Source organism: Haliotis rubra, unplaced genomic scaffold, assembly GCF_003918875.1.
Source record: "Haliotis rubra isolate DU_JTF1 unplaced genomic scaffold, ASM391887v1 Scf714, whole genome shotgun sequence".
NCBI lineage: Eukaryota > Metazoa > Mollusca > Gastropoda > Lepetellida > Haliotidae > Haliotis > Haliotis rubra.
Genome location: NW_025767429.1, coordinates 446188 through 469135, shown reverse-complemented (window position 1 = coordinate 469135; position 22948 = coordinate 446188). Strand labels below are relative to the sequence as shown.

Here is a 22948-nt window from a genome sequence, read left to right as displayed (position 1 = left end):
ACTGGGCACCGGTCAAGCACAGTGAGGGGCTATAAGCGTACCAACTCGGCTCAAAAAAGGAAGTTGAGTTCTCTTCTGCAAGGTCAAGCTTCAGTTCCTGGGTCAGCCAGTTCTACCGCCTGTTCTAGTACTAACATAGATAAGTCTGATGACAGTAAAAAAACATTTCTGTTACTGTTAGTGTGAATGGCAACTAACTGTAATTTCTGGGGAAAAAATCAAAATAAACAATAAAGTGTCAAGTTATGTTTGTTCTATTTTAGTAATGAGTAATATTCAATGTTAGTAATGGTGACTTTTCTCAGGGAAAGTCTCCATTACTGAAAGGTAATGGACAGATTTGCAATGACCAAGCAGAGCAGGTATATTTCAATACACAGAAATGTTCCCCGCTATTAATTTCTATTACTCTTCAAATCTGCAATACGTATTCACTTATTTGATTTCTCGTTTGTTGGTCAGCCTTGTTCCACCTACCTGTTGGGCTGGCCGGCCATCCAGTTGTCCATATTGTTCACAGCTGTGTCCACACACTCTTGGTAGTCATAGTTACAGGCCATGGACACCATCTGAGCAATCTCAATCCTGCAACATTAGATCCATCTTCGGTTATCCAGGGTCCTACATCTCCAGCCCATTATCAAAAAACGCAACATGCTATTGCTTAATATCTGCCATAAAAGGTATGGGTTTAAAAAAACACGCCTGGCTCCCCTTTGAAGACTCGGGTTAGAATTAGTCTTCAGTAACCCATGCTTGTTGTAAGAGGCGACTAACGGAATCGGGTGGTCAGACTGTGACTTGATTGTTGCATGCCATCGATTGGTAATTGCATAGATCGATGTTCATGAAGTAAATCATTCATTTAGATTGTTTAGGACAGACTCTATAATTTACTGACCGCTGTCATATACCTGCCAAATAAATAAACAAATAATAATAATAAAAGTAGTTCATTCATCATGCACATTGCTCCATGCACAATGTATGCTCGAAGCGCCCGAACAATCTGATTATTATAACTCCGGTATAACCCAAGCTGCCTGTTAGGCGCTAGAGGGTTAAAGTGACATGACTATCCCCCCTGGTACCCATTTTCTGCTGGGTGAACAGAGGCAGTTTTGAACAAACTCACTTGCATAAGGTGAGACCACATGTATCACATGTGCTTCGTTGTGGGGCAGGACTGAAGTCCCAGAAACTCGGTCACCCATCACCCAAACACTGTCACCCAATGAAGGACTCTCCTAGCCCGTTGCTTAACTTCACCTGATTTGTGAGGTGAGGTGAGGTGAATTTGGGTTTAACGTCGTGCTTGAGAATATTTCGCTCATGTGACGACGTGCATGCGTGTGTATGAATATGTGCGGCTGCTTGTACTAGCCCAGACTTAAGCTGGTTTTATAGTGCTAGCCCACTGAGATACCATGCCGCAGTGAAGCATGAATACCCCACTCAGACACATTATACTGACTCCGAGCTGACCAGTCCTTGTTGTCCCCATTAATGCCGAGCGCCAGGCAGGGACCAACAAGTACCATATTTTAACGTCTTTTGGTATGACGCGGTCGGGCATCAAACCCACGACCTTCCGCTCTCCGGGCGGACGCTCTAACCACTACAGCACGGAGGCGGTGCCTGATTTGTGACCTGGACTCTATGCACACGACCACGCGACACAAGAGGTACAACTTCTTTATGTAGCACCTCATGTAAAGACACTCACTTGTCTACTGGCGGCATGTCCTCTGTGATGTTGGTTCCAAGGGAAGAATACGGAGTGGCAACTGTTTTGTTCATGAACACCTGTAACACAAATGAAATGTATACACACGCACAGACAGACAAGTTGTTCTTGTCGAAATGTTTGTGAAAATTCTTATCATTACTTATTTGACTGTCAATTATATACAGTACAGAGAACTACCATGATGACTAATTTACGCAGTATTACAAATGTGGATATAACCTATGAGTTACTATTACATGGCAATGCAGATCTGACTGTTCACATAAATCAAAACATATTTAAAATTGTTCAAACATATATTTGTCATTCAAAACGATTTTCTTAATTGTTGCAATTGTTCCCCTTTTCCCCATATTTCTGCTCTGTTCTTCTCTGTCCATCTTGAATGAATGTAAATAATACTATGTAAATACTACGGAGAGGGTGTTCTAAGTTGTATAACTTGTACCCAATCCTTTTCTCATGAATAAAATATGTTTAAAACAAAACAAACAAACAACAGACAGACAGACAGACAGACAGACAGACAGACAGACTGTGAAATGTATACGATGTATTTGGTATTGATATAGCGCATTTGACTGAATGCAAATTATAGCTGACTGTGTGCGATCTGTCAAAGTTGACATTTTAATCTCCGGGCTTCCCATGAAAGGTAAAATAATGCATAAATTAAGTAGTGGACAAAAACACACACACACACACACACACACACACACACACACACACACACACACACACACACACACACACTCTCTCTCTCTCTCTCTCTCTCTCTCTCTCTCACACACACACACACTCACTCACTCACTCACTCACTTACTGAGGGGGCGGTGGGGTGGCCTAGTGGTTAAAGCGTCCGCTCGTCACGACGAAGGCCCGGGTTCGATTCCCCCACATGGGTACAATATGTGAAGCCCATTTCTGGTGTCCTCCGCCGTGATATTGCTGGAATATTGCTAAAAAGCGGCGTAAAACCATACTCACTCACTCACTCACCTGAGACTCAGTTTTGCAGCTGCGGTAACTTGTCCCAGTAGGTTGGTGGCCAGACATGTCCAGACGATTGTTTGTAATGTAAAGTCACATGCACGATCTCTTAAAGCGTGAATGAAATGTATCTTAAATGTGAAATTCTCTACCTGAAACATTCCATACAATGGAGTCCGTTCTAACATGTTTTCCACGTAGCCAAGTTCCCGGCTGAAGGCTCGCCAAGGGGCATAATCCAGATCCTTACTGAGGTAGTTGACTGTCTTTAGGGCGATAGACTGATCCAGCAGGCCTGCCCTGTAGAAGAGTGTATTGTTATGTACACTGTGTGTTAACATGACGATATGTCACAAAATCTGTTGGCTTGTCACAATGTCTGACACTCTCATTCCTTTTCTGTGTATTAGTTAGTGATCACCCAGCTTTCATTAAGGTGTTGACATTAGAACGTTGTATTGCTGCAGCATTTAGCATACCATGACAACATGACAGATGAACGGCGAACTGAACCCTGATACATCCTAATACAGCAGTATTTACGCTGTAATGACAACTTGAGACCAGAATGGCGAATAAAAGCTTATAACAACAGCATTTAGTAATACAGCAGTATTTACGCTGTAATGACAACTTGAGACCAGAATGGCGAATAAAAGCTTATAACAACAGCATTTAGTTACCACGGGATGACCAGTGGGAGAGTGTACTCACTTTGCCAAGTTCCAAGCATCGTTAATGATCTGCGCACGATTTATCGGATGTATCATCTAGGAAAATAATACATATGAGAGAGTATTAGTAATAATAATAATGCATATGAGAGAATATCAGTAATAATAATACATATGAGAGAAGATTAGTAATAATAATAATACATATGAGAGAATATTAGTAATAATAATAATACATATGAGAGAATATTAGTAATAATAATAATACATATGAGAGAATATTAGTAATAATAATAATACATATGAGAGAATATTAGTAATAATAATAATACATATGAGAGAATATTAGTAATAATAATAATACATATGAGAGAAGATTAGTAATAATAATAATACATATGAGAGAGTATTAGTAATAATAATAATGCATATGAGAGAATATTAGTAATAATAATAATACATATGAGAGAGTATTAGTAATAATAATAATACATATGAGAGAGTATTAGTAATAATAATAATGCATATGAGAGAATATTAGTAATAATAATAATACATATGAGAGAAGATTAGTAATAATAATAATACATATGAGAGTATTAGTAATAATAATAATGCATATGAGAGAATATTAGTAATAATAATAATACATATGAGAGAAGATTAGTAATAATACATATGAGAGAGTATTAGTAATAATAATATTACATATGAGAGAATATTAGTAATAATAATACATATGAGAGAGTATTAGTAATAATAATAATACATATGAGAGAGTATTAGTAATAAAAATAATACATATGAGAGAGTATTAGTAATAATAATAATACATATGAGAGAGTATTAGTAATAATAATAATACATATGAGAGAGTATTAGTAATAATAATAATACATATGAGAGAGTATTAGTAATAATAATAATACATATGAGAGTGTGTTAGTAATAATAATAATACATATGAGAGAGTGTTAGTAATAATAAAAATACATATGAGAGAGTATTAGTAATAATAATAATGCATATGAGAGAGTATTAGTAATAATAATACATATGAGAGAATATTAGTAATAATAATGCATATGAGAGAATATTAGTAATAATAATAATGCATATGGGAGAATATTAGTAATAATAATGCATATGAGAGGGTATTAGTAATAATAATAATACATATGAGAGAGTGTTAGTAATAATAATAATACATATGAGAGTGTGTTAGTAATAATAATAATGCATATGAGAGAGTATTAGTAATAATAATAATACATATGAGAGAGTATTAGTAATATAATAATACATATGAGAGAGTATTAGGAATAATAATAATGCATATGAGAGAGTATTAGTAATAATAATAATACATATGAGAGAGTATTAGTAATAATAATAATGCATATGAGAGAGTATTAGTAATAATAATAATAATACATATGAGAGAGTATTTGGAAAAATAATAATACATGTGAGAGAGTATTAGGAATAATAATGTATATGAGAGAGTATTAGTAATAATAATAAAACATATGAGAGAGTGATAACCAAGCTCTTCATATTGTCCCTTATCGTTACATCTGTATTCCAATCTCACTGTACCAAAGTATTCAAAAGTTTAACAAATCAAACGGAATTGACTGCCTGCATACATGTATATTCAAACGGTAAGTGGAAAGTTCCGCCTTCTATTATTTTAACAAAATCGACAAAATTCTTTCCACGTACATACGAAAACTGCTGAAGGCAGAGACGATTGTACAATTCTGATGGAAGCAAGTGTTCTCGAAAATTTGAGTGTGCCCCGCCCCACCGGTGGCACCGTCCTATATCAATGCAAAGACTAATCGGTTGTTACCTGGCAAAATAGAGAATTGCATCGGACATCAGTATTGACACAGATACATCAATTTTTGAAATGTCGACCATTCGTAAGCTTTACTGAAGCCTTGAATGTTGTAACCTTGATTGAACAAGTTCTGAGCAAGAGTGGTATGACGCTCTTTCATGAAAGGAACATGCTCGATTATACTCAAAAGTTGTCAAATGTAAACACCAAAACACTGAAATGTTGAAATATTGCATGAAGGAAAGTTGACTGTTGAAAGTTGAAACCATCCCTTTACTAATACATCCTTGTGGGGAGTTTGTCGCTCTGAATCTCAGATCCAAATATAAAACACATGAGGCCGTCTCACTTGTCTCTTTTATTCCAAGTTCAGGTGGGCAGGGAATTGGCCATTGTATGGTTGTTGAACGATATTAGATCATTGATGTACATGATCGTTAAGTTAAACTTCTTCGTTAAATTCCATGTTCTTAATTTCTGATTAATATGCATAAAAACAGGCTGGCAGTGGTAACCATGGGGATACTTACTTCTTGTCTCAATGTTTTACTGCCTATCTTTTTACATAGATGTCTCCGGCAATGATTCCAGCATTTCACATCTGTTTTCTCAATAAACCTTTTTCTCTAATATTTTGCTTTCATATATTACAAACTGTCCCAAACCATTGACGATAGTTACTTAAGGATATCTGTGTTCACCACGTTTATTAACAAAAGAGCCATGGATCAAGGAATGAAGTTTTTCCTTGACTGTGTCGTGTTGGATGGTGGTATACAACGTTTAAAAACTGCAACAATTGAACAGAAATGCCTGCCTTATGGTATTCCAGATGTAGGTGAAAGACTACAGCCAAGCATTCAGTACTTCGGTAAAGACAGATTCTTAATCAAGTTTACCTCGTGGTTGGTTGACAAGAAGTTTATTATGTTTTCCCAGATCTCATCTTCGTAGTTGACGCGGTAGAAGCCACACTCCTGTATGTTGACGATGATCCAGCCGCCAGATGGGACAGTTACACCAACCTCCACTAGAACATGACATATGTGTCATATACAGCCTACAGAGATGGATGGATGGATGGGTGGATGGATGGGTGGGTGGGTGGGTGGGTGGATGGATGGATGGATGGATGGATAGAAGGATAGGTGGATGGGTGGATGGATGGATGGGTGGATGGGTGGATGGATTGATGGATGGATGGATGGATTGATGGATGGCTGGGTGGATGGGTAGATGGATGGATGGGTGGATGGATGGATAGGTGGATGGGTGGTTGGGTGGATGGGTGGATGGATAGGTGGATCGGTGGATGGATGGATGGGTGGATGAGTGGGTGGATGGATGGATTGGTGGGTGGATGGATGGGTGGGTAGATGGATGGATGGATGGATGGATGGATGGATGGATGGGTGGATGGATGGATGGGTGGGTGGATAGATGGATAGTTAGCTGGGTCGATGGATGGATGGATGGATGGGTGGATGGATGGATGGATGGGTGGATGGGTGGGTGGATGGATGGGTGGATGGATGAGTGGGTGGGTGGATGGATGGGTGGGTGGGTGGGTGTGGATGGGTGGGTGGGTCGAAGGTTGGTTGGATGGATGGATGGATAGTTAGCTGGGTGGATGCATGGGTGGTGGATGGATGGGTGGATGCATGGATGGATTGATGGATGGGTGGGTGGGTGGATGGATGGATGGATGGATGGATTTTAGGTGGGTGGATGGATGGATGGATAGTTAGCTGGGTCGATGGATGGGTGGGTGGGTGGGTGATGGATGGATGGTTTGATGGATGAATGGGTGGGTGGGTTGTCGGTTGGATGGATGGATGGATGGTTAGCTGGGTGGATGGATGGATGGGTAGGTGGGTGGGTGATGGATGATGGTTAGATGGATGAATAGGAGGGTGGATGGATGATGGATGGATGGATGGATGGGATGGATGGATTGGTGGATGGGTGGGTGGATAGGTGGATGGATAGGTGGATCGGTGGATGGATGGGTGGGTGGGTAGATGGATGGATTGGGTGGGTGGGTGGGTTTATGGAAGGATGGATGGGTGGGTGGGTGGTTGGGTTGATGGATGGATGGATGGATGGGCAGGTGGGTTGGTATGTGGGTTTTGGATGGATGGATGGATGGATAGTTGGATGGATGGATTGATGGTCAGCTAGGTGGAAGGATGGATGGATGGATGGATGGATGGATGGATGGATGGATGGATGGATGGGTGGGTGGATGGATGGATGTTGGATGGATGGATGGTCAGTTAGGTGGATGGATGGATGGGTGGGTGGGTGGGTGATGGGTGCACGGATTAATGGATGGTGGATGGAAGGATGGATTGAGGGATGGATAATGGAGGGAGGGAAGGATGAATGGATGGATGACGGATGATGATGGGCGATTGATGGATGGATGGACAGACAATTGGATGGAGGGTTGGACAGACTGACGGACGGGCAGACAATAGGACAGATGGACGGACGATTGATGGATAGATCGATGGTCTGCTCGGTCGTCGGCCCTATTAATACTAATGACCAATCCCTTCAAGAACACATTTACATGAAACTGCCAGGCAAAACAAAATACACCCATCTTTGATGATGGCTAGTATATAACAAAGCTTACTGAGTAATCCATGGTGATGTACCTAATACGGATATGACAGTTGTGTTATGGACCTTGGGTTTACAAGGTTTCGGCGACTATTGCCTGCACATACTATTCTTTGCCAGACAGTTTCCATCGCGTGCCTCCCCTACTTTAACCCACATGGAACATCTAGCCGTGCTATGTTTATATACTCACGGGTATCTCCATTAACATTCATGTAGTGGATGTTGTCGTAAGCGTATTCTTCGGTGAAGTTAATGTTGTTGCTGACGGTGAACGTGATTGGAATCGTCCACTTGTAGCTGCAACAAATATTCTTAAACAGTATAGTTTACAACACAACTACTACTTACTACAATTCCTAATCCTTTCCCATCCATCTTCATCACGTTAAACACATTTTTCAATAATTTATCTTTCAAGCACCTTAATATGGTTATGATACCGAAAACCGGATTGGTGCCAGACTTCAGTATGTTACCAGGACTCAAACTGCCATCACACACATACCCGTATGTGCCCACATCTTGACTGGCATCTTCTGCACCCGAGACGAGGAATCGTTGTTGAGTGAATGTGACTTTAGTTGCTGTGACGGAAACCTTGACCACAGGGAAGTTCATCTGGGTCACCCAGGGGTCCATCACCTCGGTCATGTCCAGACCGAGTCCACTCGCCATGGATTCCTGTAAACAATTAGTATTGAACATAGGAACTGCATCAAGTGGAGCATTTTGCGATGTTCCGATGTGATTACATTGAGACGGTACACAATGCCATGTTTCAGAACACTACCAGTGGCTTCCTGTAAATATCAGGCAGTATATGACATAGGAACTGTACGAACTAGAGTATTTTAGAAGAGAGAAAAATCACTTTGTCAACTTTGATCGTCCAGTCATATATTCAAATGACTTTTTAGGTTTAGATATATCCGAACGTCAGGTTTTACCATCAAGGGAGGTTTAACAGTATTTTTAAATAATATCACGGCAATCCATGATGTAAGATGAAAGCCTGAGGTGGGTTGGGTGTAAAAAGGCTCTCATTGTGGTGAAAATGAGTACGGGCGTGGCGCTGAGTGAAACTTGACACAAACTAAATTGCCCAACACATATGGCATTGGAACATCCAGTCGTAGGTTCTTAAAAGTCGAAGACTGTGCAGAAAGAATTCCTGCTTTTCGGGTGACTGGGGGTAAAACCCGAATCATCGACGAAAACCAGCATAAGAAAAGAGCATACATCTTACCTCAGTAAGAGCATCCCATAAGTCCTGATGTTCTGCGTTCCCAAACTTTTGTGCTTCCAGATAACGCTACGAACACAAATAATGGAGCCTATCTGATCAAACCATTCCACTCTACAACACAGTATAGTTAGGTTTATACTCTGTAATTGGGGAAACTGTTTCTCTCTGATGGTCAAGTTAGACTTTGTTAAATTATTATGAAACTGATTAAGAGATCAACATTATCAGATTTTCTCAGAGTTATTTCTTATGCTGTAAAGCAAAGGTTTAAATGTCGACATATCCAAGCTCTTAATACTCTATAAAACCAACAGCTATGAGAGTATTGTCTATCTCCTTCTCTCTGGATCAGTGATGTCATTTTACACTGGGCTATACACCGACAACAATATATCCTACGTTAAGACCACTGATGAAGAGATTTTGTCCCATGACGAGGTGCATCATCCGGACTATAGCAGAACCCTGCAACAGAACAATACCGCAGTCAGTTCAAGGATACAGAGTAAAGCAGTAGTGTATGAGTGAGTGAGTGAGTGAGTGAGTGAGTGGGTGAGTGAGTGAGTGAGTGAGGGAGTGAGTGAGTGAGTTGCTCATCACTCAGTACCAGCCTTCCATAATCTAAGGGACGATCCATGGCACTTACATTTGACAAAACACATCCTTCCACACATTCTTACAGACACTCACAAACATTCAATCACATACACTCTCTCACATACATTCTCACGCACACTATCACACATATACACTCTCACTCACTCTCTCGCTCACCCCGCTTTGAGTTTGCTGGAATTCTGCTAAAAGCGGCGTAAAACTAAACTCACTCGCTCACTCTCACTCACATACACTCTCACTTACACACACAATCTCACACACATACGCACAGTCTCACACACATAGCCACACATACACACACTCTCACAGACTGCCCCACAGAAACACACACCAACAAACACAGACACACGGGGATATCATCCAGGGCAACTTTGCTTCCATCACGAACGTTTACAATGGTACTTCTATAGCCCCACCTTAGAGTATGTGATGTCATCAAATATACCGCTGATCTCCCCAGGGGTCATGACGTCAGCTGTGAGAGGGTGTGACGTCCTTAGACTGTCCACAGACATGGCACCGTGAATACTGGTAGGTACGTGCAAGTCAAGCTGAAACACCGATATCACCATTAGAAGACATTAACCGCTGTATGGGTTATATAATACTTAATTCCTTATATACCTTGCAGACAACAGCTCCGGTCAACTAGAAATTGTCGAAGTATACTGTGTAGTCGAGTATGATCTGTGTGTGTGTGTGAGTGTGTGCGTGATGTGTGTGTCTAAATGACTGCTTGTGTCTCAGAGATTGATTGTTCCTGTGCGTGTTTGTGCGTTCATTTCTCCGCGTGTGTGTTCGAGCGTGAATGGTACTGTGCACGCGTGCGTGTTCGTGTACGTGCTTATCTTTGCGTTTGTGCGTACGTGTATGTGCGGGGCGTTGGGGTAGCCCTGTCGTTGAAGCGTTTGCTCGTCAGGCCGAAGACTAGGGTTTGATTCCCCACATGGGTACAAAGTGTGAAACCCATTTTTTATGTCCACCCACCGCGACTGGTGAAATATTTCTAAAGCGGCGGGAAACTAAACTCACACATTCCCTCACTGCTTGTGTGTGTGCACGTACGTAGACGTTTCTGTGTGTGCGTATGAATACTGCTCTGTTGGTGCGTGCTTGCGCTTATGATTCTGTGTGCAGCACTCAAGTGTAAGTGTTCGCGTGTGTTTGCATAAGTTACCGTCCTCCAGGTAGGGTAGATCTCCCCCACAACGTGGTAGTCCCAGAAGGAAGCGAAGGCCTCGTTCAGCCACAGCCAGTTCCACCACAGGGGAGACACCAAGTTACCGAACCACTGAAAAATACAACCAGAAAATGAAAAGATTTTTTCATATATTTGGTATGACATCTTCTTTCTGGGTTTGTTAGAAAACCACCCCACAAAGTGATCGTAGCGCTACGACTGTTGTAAGTCTATGTTAAAGTACCGGAGCGACGATCACCTTAGCGCTACGGTTGCCGTAAGTCTATGTTAAAGTATGGAGTGACGATCACCTTAGTGCTACGATTGTCGTTAGTCTATGAAAAAGTATGCGAGCAACGATCACCTTAGCGCTAGGCTGTCGTAAGTCTATGTTATGTATGGGAGCGACGATCACCTTAGTGCTACGATTGTCGTAAGTCTATGTTAAAGTATGGAGCGACGATCACCTTACCGCTAGGCTGTCGTAAGTCTATGTTATGTATGGGAGCGACGATCACCTCAGCGCTACGATTGTAGGAAGTCTATGTTTTAGTATGGGAACGACGATCACCTTAGCGCTACGATTGTCGGAAGTCTATGTTAAGTATGCGAGCGACGATCACCTTAGCACTAGGCTGTCGTAAGTCTATGTTAAGTATGGGAGCGACGATCACCTCAGCGCTACGATTGTCGTAAGTCTATATTAAAGTATAGGAGAGACGATCACCTTAGCTCTACGATTGTCGTAAGTCTATATTAAAGTATAGGAGCGACGATCACCTTCGCGCTACGATTGTCGGAAGTCTATAAGTATGCGAGCGACGATCACCTTAGCGCTACGATTGTCAGGAGTCTATGTTAAGTATGCGAGCGATGATCACCTTAGCGCTAGGCTGTCGTAAGTCTATATTAAAGTATAGGAGCGACGATCACCTTGCGCTACGATTGTCGGAAGTCTATGTTAAGTATGGGAGCAACGATCACCTTAGCGCTACGATTGTCGGAAGTCTATGTTAAGTATGCGAGCGACGATCACCTCAGTGCTACGATTGTCGTAAGTCTATATTAAAGTATGCGAGCAACGATCACCTTAGCGCTAGGCAGTCGTAAGTCTATATTAAAGTATGGGAGCGACGATCACCTTAGCGCTACGATTGTCGTAAGATTTATTTAAGGGGCCGCATTCGCTTTACAGAGTTGTGTACCCAAGGCGTGCCAGAAACCAACGTCTGTGGGTTCAAATCCTAAGCTGCCCTAAATTCCTGTTTGGGTACCCGTGCTCCTTGGTTTGACCAAAGTTTTCACGTCAAAGATCTGTCTCATTTATGAACCATTCTAAGATGCTTCGGTGAAAGATCAAAGGCGTCGACCTTACTTTATCAGACGATAATGTGCACATTTTGCATTACGTCACAATGTATTGTCGTCACTGCCCCATTATAGTCTGCCCACCTCGTAATCGAACAATTTTGCATTACGTCACAATGTCAGCGACGTCACGATGCATGTCATTTGTCATCGCCTCGTACAGTGTCCTACAGTAAACTACTCCGTTGCATCCCGTTTCTTGGTTTGCAGTTGCTTCACGCAGCTAACATCACTGGTGGAAACATTACCTTTATGTTTTACGACGGTTAAAATGTGTCAGTTCGACTCACAAGTTTTCAGCAACACGGTAACGTTCGCAATGTTTACATTCCCGCAATGCAATCGTGGAATGTCGCTTGACCACTCAGCTTCATCTGGATGTCACTGATCTAAACTTACGTTGGTAGTAGAAATGCGACTTTCATATTGTCCCATGTTGTTTACGTAAATCATATACAGTATGTATGTATGTAATTAAAATAATTTAGAGAAGATATTTAATTTAATAACGTAGGGGGCAGACACGTCAATAGAACAGCGCGTCAATTAGCCCTGTGCGAGGATTCTCAATTGAGGTCACCGACACCGTCGTTTATTTTCTGCCTTAATTTATTGGTAATTATACTTAGAAAGTATTAAATTTGGCATCTTAGAAAAGAAATACAGTTCGCTCTACTATCATGTTAAGTGTAATAAGGCACACTTTCGCCCTGAACTATTATAAAATACAGTCGTCTTATATACATGTATACTAATATTTAGATAACAATCTAAATTTACAAAATAAAAATAATTGAAATGGACCCTCATTACAATGCTTAATTTTATGAGAGCTGAGAAACATTCCAAACCCTTCTAAACTTGAGTCGGATTCCTGTTTTAATTTATCAGCTATAGTCGGAGGGACAGACAAGAGTACCTGGTGAGCTATCTCATGAGAGATGACCTCTGCTATCCAGTCCTCATCGGAGGCCGAGGAGACCCCGGGTTCATACAGCAGTGTCTCCCTGTAGGTGATGAGACCCCAGTTCTCCATGGCTCCAGCGTTGAAGTCGGGGATGGCGATGTTGTCTGAAATCAGTCGAAGCACATGTAGCCGTCAGAGCAGATGTTGTAGTTGCCGGCGTTGTGGTGAGGACGTTTTTGTAAAACAACAAACGCTGTTTTTGAATGTCCAAATGCAGAATTGTAATCAATCAGGGTCTCGATCCACAAAGCCTTCGTAGCGTTACGAACAATCGGATGCATAGATTTTATCATAGGCTTACGAATATTGTAGCGTTACGGACAATCGGATGCATAGATTTTATCATAGGCTTACGAACATCGTAGCGTTACTAACAATCGGATGCATAGATTTTATCATAGGCTTACGAATATTGTAGCGTTACGAACAATCGGATGCATAGATTTTATCATAGGCTTACGAATATTGTAGCGTTACGAACAATTGGATGCATAGATTTTATCATAGGCTTACGAATATCGTATGTTGTGAACGCTTTGTGTATCGGGCTCCAGTACATTTCTAATGTCGATTTGGAAAGACGATACTCTGACGAAGAATTGTTTACATTCAATCTACTGCATTGCGAATATAATTTAGAAGTGACAATATTAAGGCTGGGCATACCTAATTTATAGAAGACATATGCTGGCGTAAAGTAATCCGTAAACCGCTTGAAGATGGCGATCCCGTGACGCTGTGCAGTTTCCGTGTACTCAAGTTTCTTGGGCATCGCCCATGTTCGATACTGATGAAAAAAATTCAAAATGTTGCTGAAAACAATATTACTTTCATCTTAGGGTATTAGAGACCCGTGAAGGTCCGTGTTAGAATGAACCTTCAGTAATCCATGCTTGTCGTAAGAGGCGACTAACGGGATCGGGTGGTCAGGCTTGCTGACTTGGTTGAGACATGGCATCGGTTCCCAATTGCGTAGATCATGCTGTTGATCACTGGATTGTCTGGTCCAGACTCTATTATGTGCAGACCGCCGCCATATAGCTGGAATATTGCTGAGTGTGGCGTAAAACTAAACTCACTCACTCACTTTTAGAATATGGTCCAATGTGCTTTATGTTTAAATGCCGTACTTAGCGATATTTCGGCTATTTAATAGTAAATTATCGGTTTGGACGAGACAATCCAGTGATTGGTTTTATGATCATCGATCGACGTATTGGATAGTATAGCTTCGTTTCGGACGTTACCTAACTAAACTAAGGAAAAGAAGGAAATTGAAATTTGAAATTTGTATGAATTTTTTCATTTGCTTATGTCTGTTCAACCATTCCCGTAACAGTTTGTAAAATGTGCTGGGTAATTCTGCTTAAAAATTAATCGATTGGGCTATAGATTGGGTTCAGAAGTCTTGATAAATAAACAAGACCTCACCTCTTAAAACGTTGTCAATGCATGTCTAAAAGGGCTAATATATAGATTTTCAGATATCCCATAGATTTCTCACATACATAATATGCATAACATACTTGTCAGCAGTAATATATCATGCGAATCATTTTTCCTATCGTATTTTAAAACTCTAATCATGTAGAAATATTTCTTTAAGTGCTTACTAAGCGCCAATGCAGTCCATTTCTATGTACTATCACCAGCTCCTCAAGGTATTCGTCATAACAGAATGGAGACTAAAACATACAGGATAATGGCAGATACTCAAGTATAGAGAAGAAGTCACTGGGACACACCTGGACGTTGCTCACGATATCCTCCACGTACTCGTAGTCGCACACTATGAACGCCAAGAGGTAGGTGGGCATCATCACAGTCCGCTCAAACACGTCGGCAACCATGCCGTTCCTACAACACCAGTATAGCATCTGACACATGAAAACTTCCTAGTGTTAAGCACTGAACTAATCTTGGATATCCTCGTCTTTTGAGACACGAGTAACAGGCCTAGGCCTTGGGCAGAGGCTACCTGGACCGGTCAAATCAGGCCTACAGATGAGACAATCTAGACTGACCAGATCAACCTTTGCTTGGGTTTAGGCCTAGAGGCGAATGAATCTGGGCTGGCCAAATCAATCTTGGATTTATTAGATATTTTTGTTCACTCGGGCATGGAAGAAGAAACCATGCCAACTAACTTCGGTGTCTTAGACGACAAGGCAATCAGTGTCCCTATCAATGAACGGTTTTACAATAATTAACATTTACGGTTAAAGGTAGCTATCAAGCGATGGTTCCAGGACCTGCATAATACCAAAAGGAGGCTTATGGTGTCGTCATAAATCATAAATGACCATAGCTGTGTGGAACAAAGGGAATTAGGTCACGTGTTGCAATAAACCTTTCAGCCTTTTGGCATCACTCGATGTCTTCCTCTATTATGAAATTTAGAGGTGACGTACTGTAGAGAAGTGGATGATTTCCGTGGAGTGTTGGCGAGTGAAGTGTAGTTCCTTTCTCCGCCATCTTGTCTCACGAGGGTGATGTCAAACTCTGCTCTCAGCGCAGGTTCATCAAAGCAGGGGAAGGCTTTACGTGCATCAGGAGCCTCAAACTGGGTCGTTGCTAGGTAACTGAAAAAAACACCTTATACTTTGAACAGTCATCAGTAACATTGCTGACTTAAAATATTTTATCCTTTATGAGATATTGAACCCGGGCTAATCTGCCGCAGGAGATCCAACAAGTTAGACTGCTCCATTCTTTCCTGGGACAGTCATGGAAACTTACTTATCACATATTCAGTGCTGTATGCCGAAGGCCCTCCGCCGTGATATTGTTGAAATATTGCTAAAAGCGGAATAAAACCATACTCACTCACTCAGTGTATGCCGAAGACTCGGATCAGATCCCGAAGTCGTTACCGTATGGAGTCAACTTTTGGAGCCCCTGTCCTGGGATGACAGGGTATTGATAACTGTACTCAAACTCTGCAAAGTCTGTAACATTCCTGGGGCGGTGGGGTAGCCTAGTGGTTAAAGCGTTGGCTCGTCACGCCAAAGACCCGGGTTCGAATCCCTATATTGGTACAATGTGTGAAGCCCATTTCTGGTGTCCCCCGCTCTGATGTTGCTGGAATATTGCTAAAAGCGGCGTAAAACCACACTCAGTCAGTCAGTGTAACATTCCTATACTAGATTTACCATTGCATTAAGTTCAGTGTCTTGGAGGGCTGTTGGGTAGCCGAGTGGTTAAAGCGTTCGCTCATCACGCCGTAGGCCCGGGTTCGATTCCCAACATGGGTACAATTTATAAAAAGCCCATTTCTGGTGTCCCTCGCCGTGATATTGATGGAATATTGCAAAAAACGGAGTAAAACCATTCTTAGTCAGTCAGTCAGTCACTGTCTTGACTGCTTGTAAAGTAGATGGTCTATTAACACTATTCATCCATCCAGGAGGGGTCAACTTTTAGTTCGTATACGAATGATGTTGTTTTGAGAGATATAGAATACCGTTTAGGATACTGATTAAATGACATACACATTCTTTCTCTGAAACGAAGAACAATAAGTCATTCTGCGTGAGGTTGAACTGTATGCGACATCTATGATCAGCAGTTTGTCAGAGAGCCACGTAAGATACGAAATGACAGTGAGGAAATCATAATGCCAGCCATTATCTTACCTTCATGTAAAATACTTAGATTTCATTGGTCAATGTCGCTTTAGGAAGGAACCGCCTCCGTGGTGTAGTGGTTAGAGCGTCCGCCCGGAGTGCGGAAGGTCGTGGGTTCGATCCCCGACCGCGTCATACCAAAAGACGTTAAAATATGGTACTTGTTGGTCCCTGCCTGGCGCTCGACATTAATGGGTACAACAAGGATGGGTCAGCTCGGAGTCAGTATAATGTGTCTGAGTGGGGTATTCATGCTTTACTGCGGCATGGTATCTCAGTGGGCTAGCACTATAAAACCAGCTTAAGTCTGGGCTAGTACAAGCAGCCGCACATACACATACACACGCATGCACGTCGTCATATGAGCGAAATATTCTCAAGCACGACGTTAAAACCCAATTTCACCTCACCTCACCTTCCAGTAGGGTGAAAACTGGAAATAATTTTACCCGCTGCCCGGTAACCGCCAAAATCTCCGCCGAGAAGCTGTATCGCTAACAGTCATATGACGTCATAATATAACGCATGCAGTGCACGGAGTTTGAAAACGGCCGTTCGATTAGCTGTTTTTGAGTTCACTATGTACACATTAATTATACCGACTTTCACTGCTTTATTTAAACTATTTTATACATTGCATCGTTTGCATACTCAGCTTAGACATAATTAACCATTTCTATCCTAACTATTTGCTTATCATTTAAATAATCCAGTCGAGAGGCCATTTATTATTATATATTACCAGATGCTCGCCTACCGGCTCGGGTGACACTGCTACAAAGAGGTGTACATCAGACCGTATTACCCTCGAGAGAAGCATACAACTTACAGTAATTTTTAAACGATTGTAAGATGTAATCCTTTGTAACAGTCCGCTATGTACGATTCGTATCCTACAATACAATTCGTATACAATTCGTATCGTGCCCTTCTACTAAAGTTTACTATAACTGCGATATATCTTGTAAATATTACATTTATACATACTGGTAAATGCCATTTTTGCCGTCACTGTGATAATGTCCAATTTCTTATGTGTTTCACCTTTGGTTAAGATAGTAAGGGTGATATTTTCTTGTGTTTATAGTTTCTGTTTTTATTCTCATTTTCATATTTCAAATATGAATTTGTTTTGGTGTCGTCTCTTCTCGTCTCATCTCCTATCTTACAATTATTTTCATGATATCTCCCATGTTCAGAATATTGTGTAGAGTAAACCATCCTGCAGAAATACGAGCTCGTATTGTTAGCGGTTTTCTTCAGTTGCAAATGGTTGCCCTGACACTGACTAGAACCAATACTTACACGTTCCTGCCATCCTCCTGATACACGCTGAGGTACAGACCGACTCCATCTTGAGACAAGGGGCCGCTGAAGGACATTGATATCTCATAATGGCGACCAATGGTCAGAGGCGTGGACAGACGCAGGACAAAGAAATGCCGCAGAGATTCATACGATGTGTCTGGTACAGTTAGGCTGGCTGTTGAGTTGATGTCTCGCACCTGTTGGCAAAGTGATGTTACAATTTCAAATGTGACTAAGGGCACACGTGACATGTGTCATAACAGTGTGGCATTTTGGATTGTGCTCTACCCCTCGCCTGTAGGATACAGATATATTTTGGCACACATAAGATTGGTTGTAACAATCTGCCCTTTTGATTGTGCCCAAATGTGACCATATGATACATATGTCTGGTTATATCAGCTTTCGTATAATATCATGATTCGGATCGCCTGGATTACACCATCAAAGAACGGCAACTTTACACTCTGTATTTGCCATCTTCCGCCAAGCCCTGAAAACAGCCTGTCCTGTTCATATTTTCGGCACACAGTTCAAACACATAGAGTTAAATATGAAACAGGTCTATTTATCCAGTTTATAGCGCATCCTGAGACCTTAGTACTTCCGATGACAAGCAACGTTTCATTCCTATTCGAATGGACCCATGGTTGTCAGTTGACAGTAAGGAATCGTTCATTATTGCAGGAATAACAAATTTCCGATCTAACCATCAGCCAACTATTACGACTGTCAACAGCTGTGACAGTCAAGCATGGTTGTTTACTTGGTCCGGTCTAGTAAACTCCTATTTGGCGGTCGCGCAATTTGGAACCAGAACTGGTTCTTGAATACGCGCTTGTCACCGGAAATCGAGTACCGGGAGTAAACTGGGCCCCGTCTCTCATAACACAAACTGGCGCGCGCAAAGGGAGCCGAGAACCAGCTTAGTACCGGAAATAGCGCCTCTCGGGTATCACAGGGCCAAATCGCCATTAGGGTACTGGTAACTTTATTTTTCACCATACTGTCACAAAAATATTGGTCAGTCTCACAGTCCCTGAACCAGATTATTTTCCCTTCCGCCCAGCCCTTTCAGAAGCATTAAAGCCCTAAATAAAGCAAGTCAATTTCCCCAGGTTCAGGCTCAATCTTCCTTCTCACCTTTTCTGACTGACTGAGTTTGGTTTTACGCCCCTTTTAGCAATATTCCAGCAAAATCACGGCGGGGGACACCAGAAATGGGCTTCACACATTGTACCCATGTGGGGATTCGAACCCGGGTCTTTGGCGTGACGAGCCAACGCTTTAACCACTAGGCTACCCCACTGCCCCCCTTTTCAATATGAAAGGACTTGTTTGTTTCTAAGCGCTAGTCTACAATACCATTGGCTCTCTAATGTACGTAAGTTCAGATTCCGACCTGTATGGTGGCCTTGTCGATGTTGAGTGTAGGATGGGCGTGCAGGGTGATGGTTGTTGCAGCCTCTTCAGCAACTGTTGCAATGGAGACGGTGCCATTGAAATCAAAAACTCCATTGTCCCCGCCGTAGATGTTGGGCTGGAGAGACAGACTGTACAGATAGGGCCGCACGGTGATGGGTAGACGATAGTCTCTAGGCGCCTCTGTTGTTGTTGCTGGTGGTGCTATCGTCGTAGCTGTAGTTGTGACCTCGGGAGCTGGAGTCTTTGTCGTCCGCTCTGGGTCAGCTGGACACACGTCACCTGTCAATATTGATCAGCTGGTGAGTTTGGTATACCGCTACACTGGACAGTATTGGGTGTAAGGGTGTAAGGTTAATCTCAGTTAGTGAGTATGGTTTTACGCCGCTTTTAGCAACATCTCAGCAACATTGGTACACCAGGGTCTTCACACATTTTACCCGGGTGGAGAATCGGCGTGGCGAGCGACTATTTTCACTATAAGGCTACCTGAAGCACGCTCGGATAGGCGGACATGTCTACCACTCTTGTGACGCCAACGATAACAGGTATTTGACATATACAATGAGAAACATTATCAAAGCGAATCTGAGTTTAAGTGAGTGAGTGAATTCGGTTTTGCATCGCTTTTATATATTAAGACAAGATAGTTGTGCTTAACTTAAGTGATGATCACTGGATTGTCTGGTATTGTCTCGATTATTTACAGATCGCCGCCATATAGCTGAAATATAGCTGAGTTTGGTGACAAACACCAAATCTACCAAAGAACCAAGCTTAACCTAACCAGAGGAATGTACGTGTATTTATAAAGAAACACTTACAGATTTCCTCTCCAGTGCCATCCTTGACCAGGTCAATACACATCTGCCTGAGGGCCTCCGGACTCTGGGCAGGGGTCTGTGACTGACCACACTCACACACTAACTCCCCACCCCCGGAGAAGTGTACAAGGATCCCCACTCCGACAGAAATGGCAACAGCCAGGAGCAGCAGTATGAAGCCATGGACCGCGGACACGTAGCAGCCGGACCCTCCACGGTCTGAGGAATTGCTCTCCGAGTCCAGAGAGGTGTTCTGTAACGCCATGTTGTCCAGCACCTTGACTAACTCCTACAGAACCTCCCCAGCGTGTCCCCCGTCACTGAACAGTGGTATAGAACTAGGACGAGGGTGCGTATGAATATATCGGCTGTGAATTATGGGTACTTCAGTCGTAGAGGGCATGGTTGTAAAAACGTGGTCACGACTAACCCAACTAACAATCCGCTGTGCACTATAAAACCTAAGGATTTAATATTGCAACATTTTAGGCATTATGAAGATGCATGTTATTAACCGTAATAAGGACAGCTTCCTAACAAGTCGTTTTTTTATCATTCGTTCGTTCGTATATTTTTCATTTCGTTCAATTAGCCATGCAAATTTCTTTCATTTCTTAATTTACCCCGTGGAGTCGAAATACGCACTACATATGCACAGACATACATCCGAATGTTATAATAGAATTATGTGTATAAAGAGGTGATTCACACGACAGTATCTATATCTTATAGTCTGTTTGCAGTGAAAACGTACCGATGAATTTCACTTTAAACAAAAAAGTAAATCAAATAAAGTGAAATTAAGATTGCGAATCCTCATAATTTTACCTTGCCAATTGAACATTTAAATCTCAGAATTGTATTCAACTTGGGATAAAAGTTGTTTAACAAACGATCATAGATTCAAATTGCTATTATTGATTTGTATTACAAGGGGGTAAGCGCAGTAGTTGGAACAGTGAAACAAAAGCACGTGCACACGTGGTGAGCGTTAATTTAGACCAGCCCTACTTGTTGTCGGTGTTTCATTTAATGTGCATATCCCCTTGTAATACAAACCAATAATAGCGATTTGAAACTATGATCGTTTCTTAAACAACCTTTATTCTAAGTTAAACAAAATTCTGAGATTTATATGTCCAATTGGCAAGGTAAAATTATGAGGATTCGCAATCTTAATTTCACTTTATTTGATTTACGCTTTAGTTTAAAGTGAAATTCATCGGTACGTTTTCACTGCAAACAGACTATAGTATAGGCTCAGATTCACAGGCACCGGTATAACGCATATACCACTTACAGCGAACTTTAAGCAGTATTTACATCAAAACTACACACAGAACTAGCTGATTAGATGTTGACAACAGTCTTGTGGGACAAGTGGTACCGTGAAGAACTGCACATCACGATGGTGCAGATTCCTATCCCGTCGAAGTTTAAAACTATACTGTCTTCACAAACGTTATATGTCGACTTCATAAACGTTATACGTCGTTATGCTTTGTCGACCCGTGAAGATCCGGGTAAGAATTGATCTTCAGTAACGACTTCAGGCGACTGACGGGATTGGGCGGTGAGGCTCGCTGACCTGGTTGACACATGTCATCGTATCCAAATTGCGCAGATCGATGATCATGCTGTTGCTCACTGGATTGTCTGGTCCAGACTCGCTTATTTACAGACCGTATCGCTGAAATATTGCTGAGTGCGGCGTAAACCTAAACTCACTCACTCACTTACTGCTTTGTCACTTTGTTGTACAGGAAACAAAACAAGACAATGAAACAACGCCTAGTTAATACAGTACTGTCGCTTATACTTTTATAGCCTCATACATCGAAATTCATGTGGAAACGTAACTTTATTTATAAATATACGTAACGAATGTCAAGTAGGTACACGAGTCTTTCCTATTGTTCGACCGTAACAGTTCAGTCCGTAAACATGTTTAGACCTGGACGTATAACCACGTGAAATACTTAACAGAACAGTTTATTCTGAGCAAAAAGAAGAGGATGCTTTCCGGAATAAAAATTTGTCATCAATTCAGTCCAAGATGACATGATACCAGGATGATGTTGTACAAAACAACCGTATCGCTAAGACTACCTTAAGTGTATGGTAGGTAGGTAGATAAGGTTTTAGGGCGAACTTGGGCCTTAAAAGGCCTATATGCGCCCAACCTTAAGTGTATGTTAAGGTATGGGAGTTACGGTTACTTTAGCGCTAAAGATAGCTTTGTAAAACGGGACCCTGATTGGCAATTAAATACGTCACAACGACGTACAATGTACGTGTACTTTTAAATACGTTCACATCTACTTAGCACAGTGTCTGACTGACTGACTGAGTTTGGTTTTACGCCCCTTTTAGCAATATTCCAGCAACATCATGGCGGGGGACACAAGAAATGGGCTTCACACATTGTACCCATGTGGGGATTCGAACCCGGGTCTTCGGCGTGACGAGCCAACGCTTTAACCACTAGGCTTCCCCCC

The 22948-nt window shown here is 41.8% G+C and overlaps 1 protein-coding gene across 1 annotated transcript in view; it reads right to left on the bottom strand.

The window, feature by feature from the left end:
- Positions 1 to 22948, bottom strand: part of LOC124259216 — a 57591-nt gene that overhangs the window by 4290 nt on the left and 30353 nt on the right. Inside the window, exons 21-38 of the mRNA XM_046693323.1 lie at positions 20451 to 20703; positions 19607 to 19908; positions 18202 to 18401; positions 15682 to 15852; positions 15016 to 15127; positions 13937 to 14057; positions 13223 to 13374; positions 10933 to 11046; positions 10172 to 10306; positions 9537 to 9602; positions 9138 to 9203; positions 8397 to 8572; positions 8082 to 8188; positions 6160 to 6290; positions 3455 to 3510; positions 2893 to 3040; positions 1727 to 1806; positions 478 to 585 (exon numbers count right to left, since the gene is read on the bottom strand). Coding sequence (XP_046549279.1) covers positions 478 to 585; positions 1727 to 1806; positions 2893 to 3040; positions 3455 to 3510; positions 6160 to 6290; positions 8082 to 8188; positions 8397 to 8572; positions 9138 to 9203; positions 9537 to 9602; positions 10172 to 10306; positions 10933 to 11046; positions 13223 to 13374; positions 13937 to 14057; positions 15016 to 15127; positions 15682 to 15852; positions 18202 to 18401; positions 19607 to 19908; positions 20451 to 20703 — 2498 coding nt within the window. The remainder of the gene's footprint in view (positions 1 to 477; positions 586 to 1726; positions 1807 to 2892; positions 3041 to 3454; positions 3511 to 6159; positions 6291 to 8081; positions 8189 to 8396; positions 8573 to 9137; positions 9204 to 9536; positions 9603 to 10171; positions 10307 to 10932; positions 11047 to 13222; positions 13375 to 13936; positions 14058 to 15015; positions 15128 to 15681; positions 15853 to 18201; positions 18402 to 19606; positions 19909 to 20450; positions 20704 to 22948) is intronic.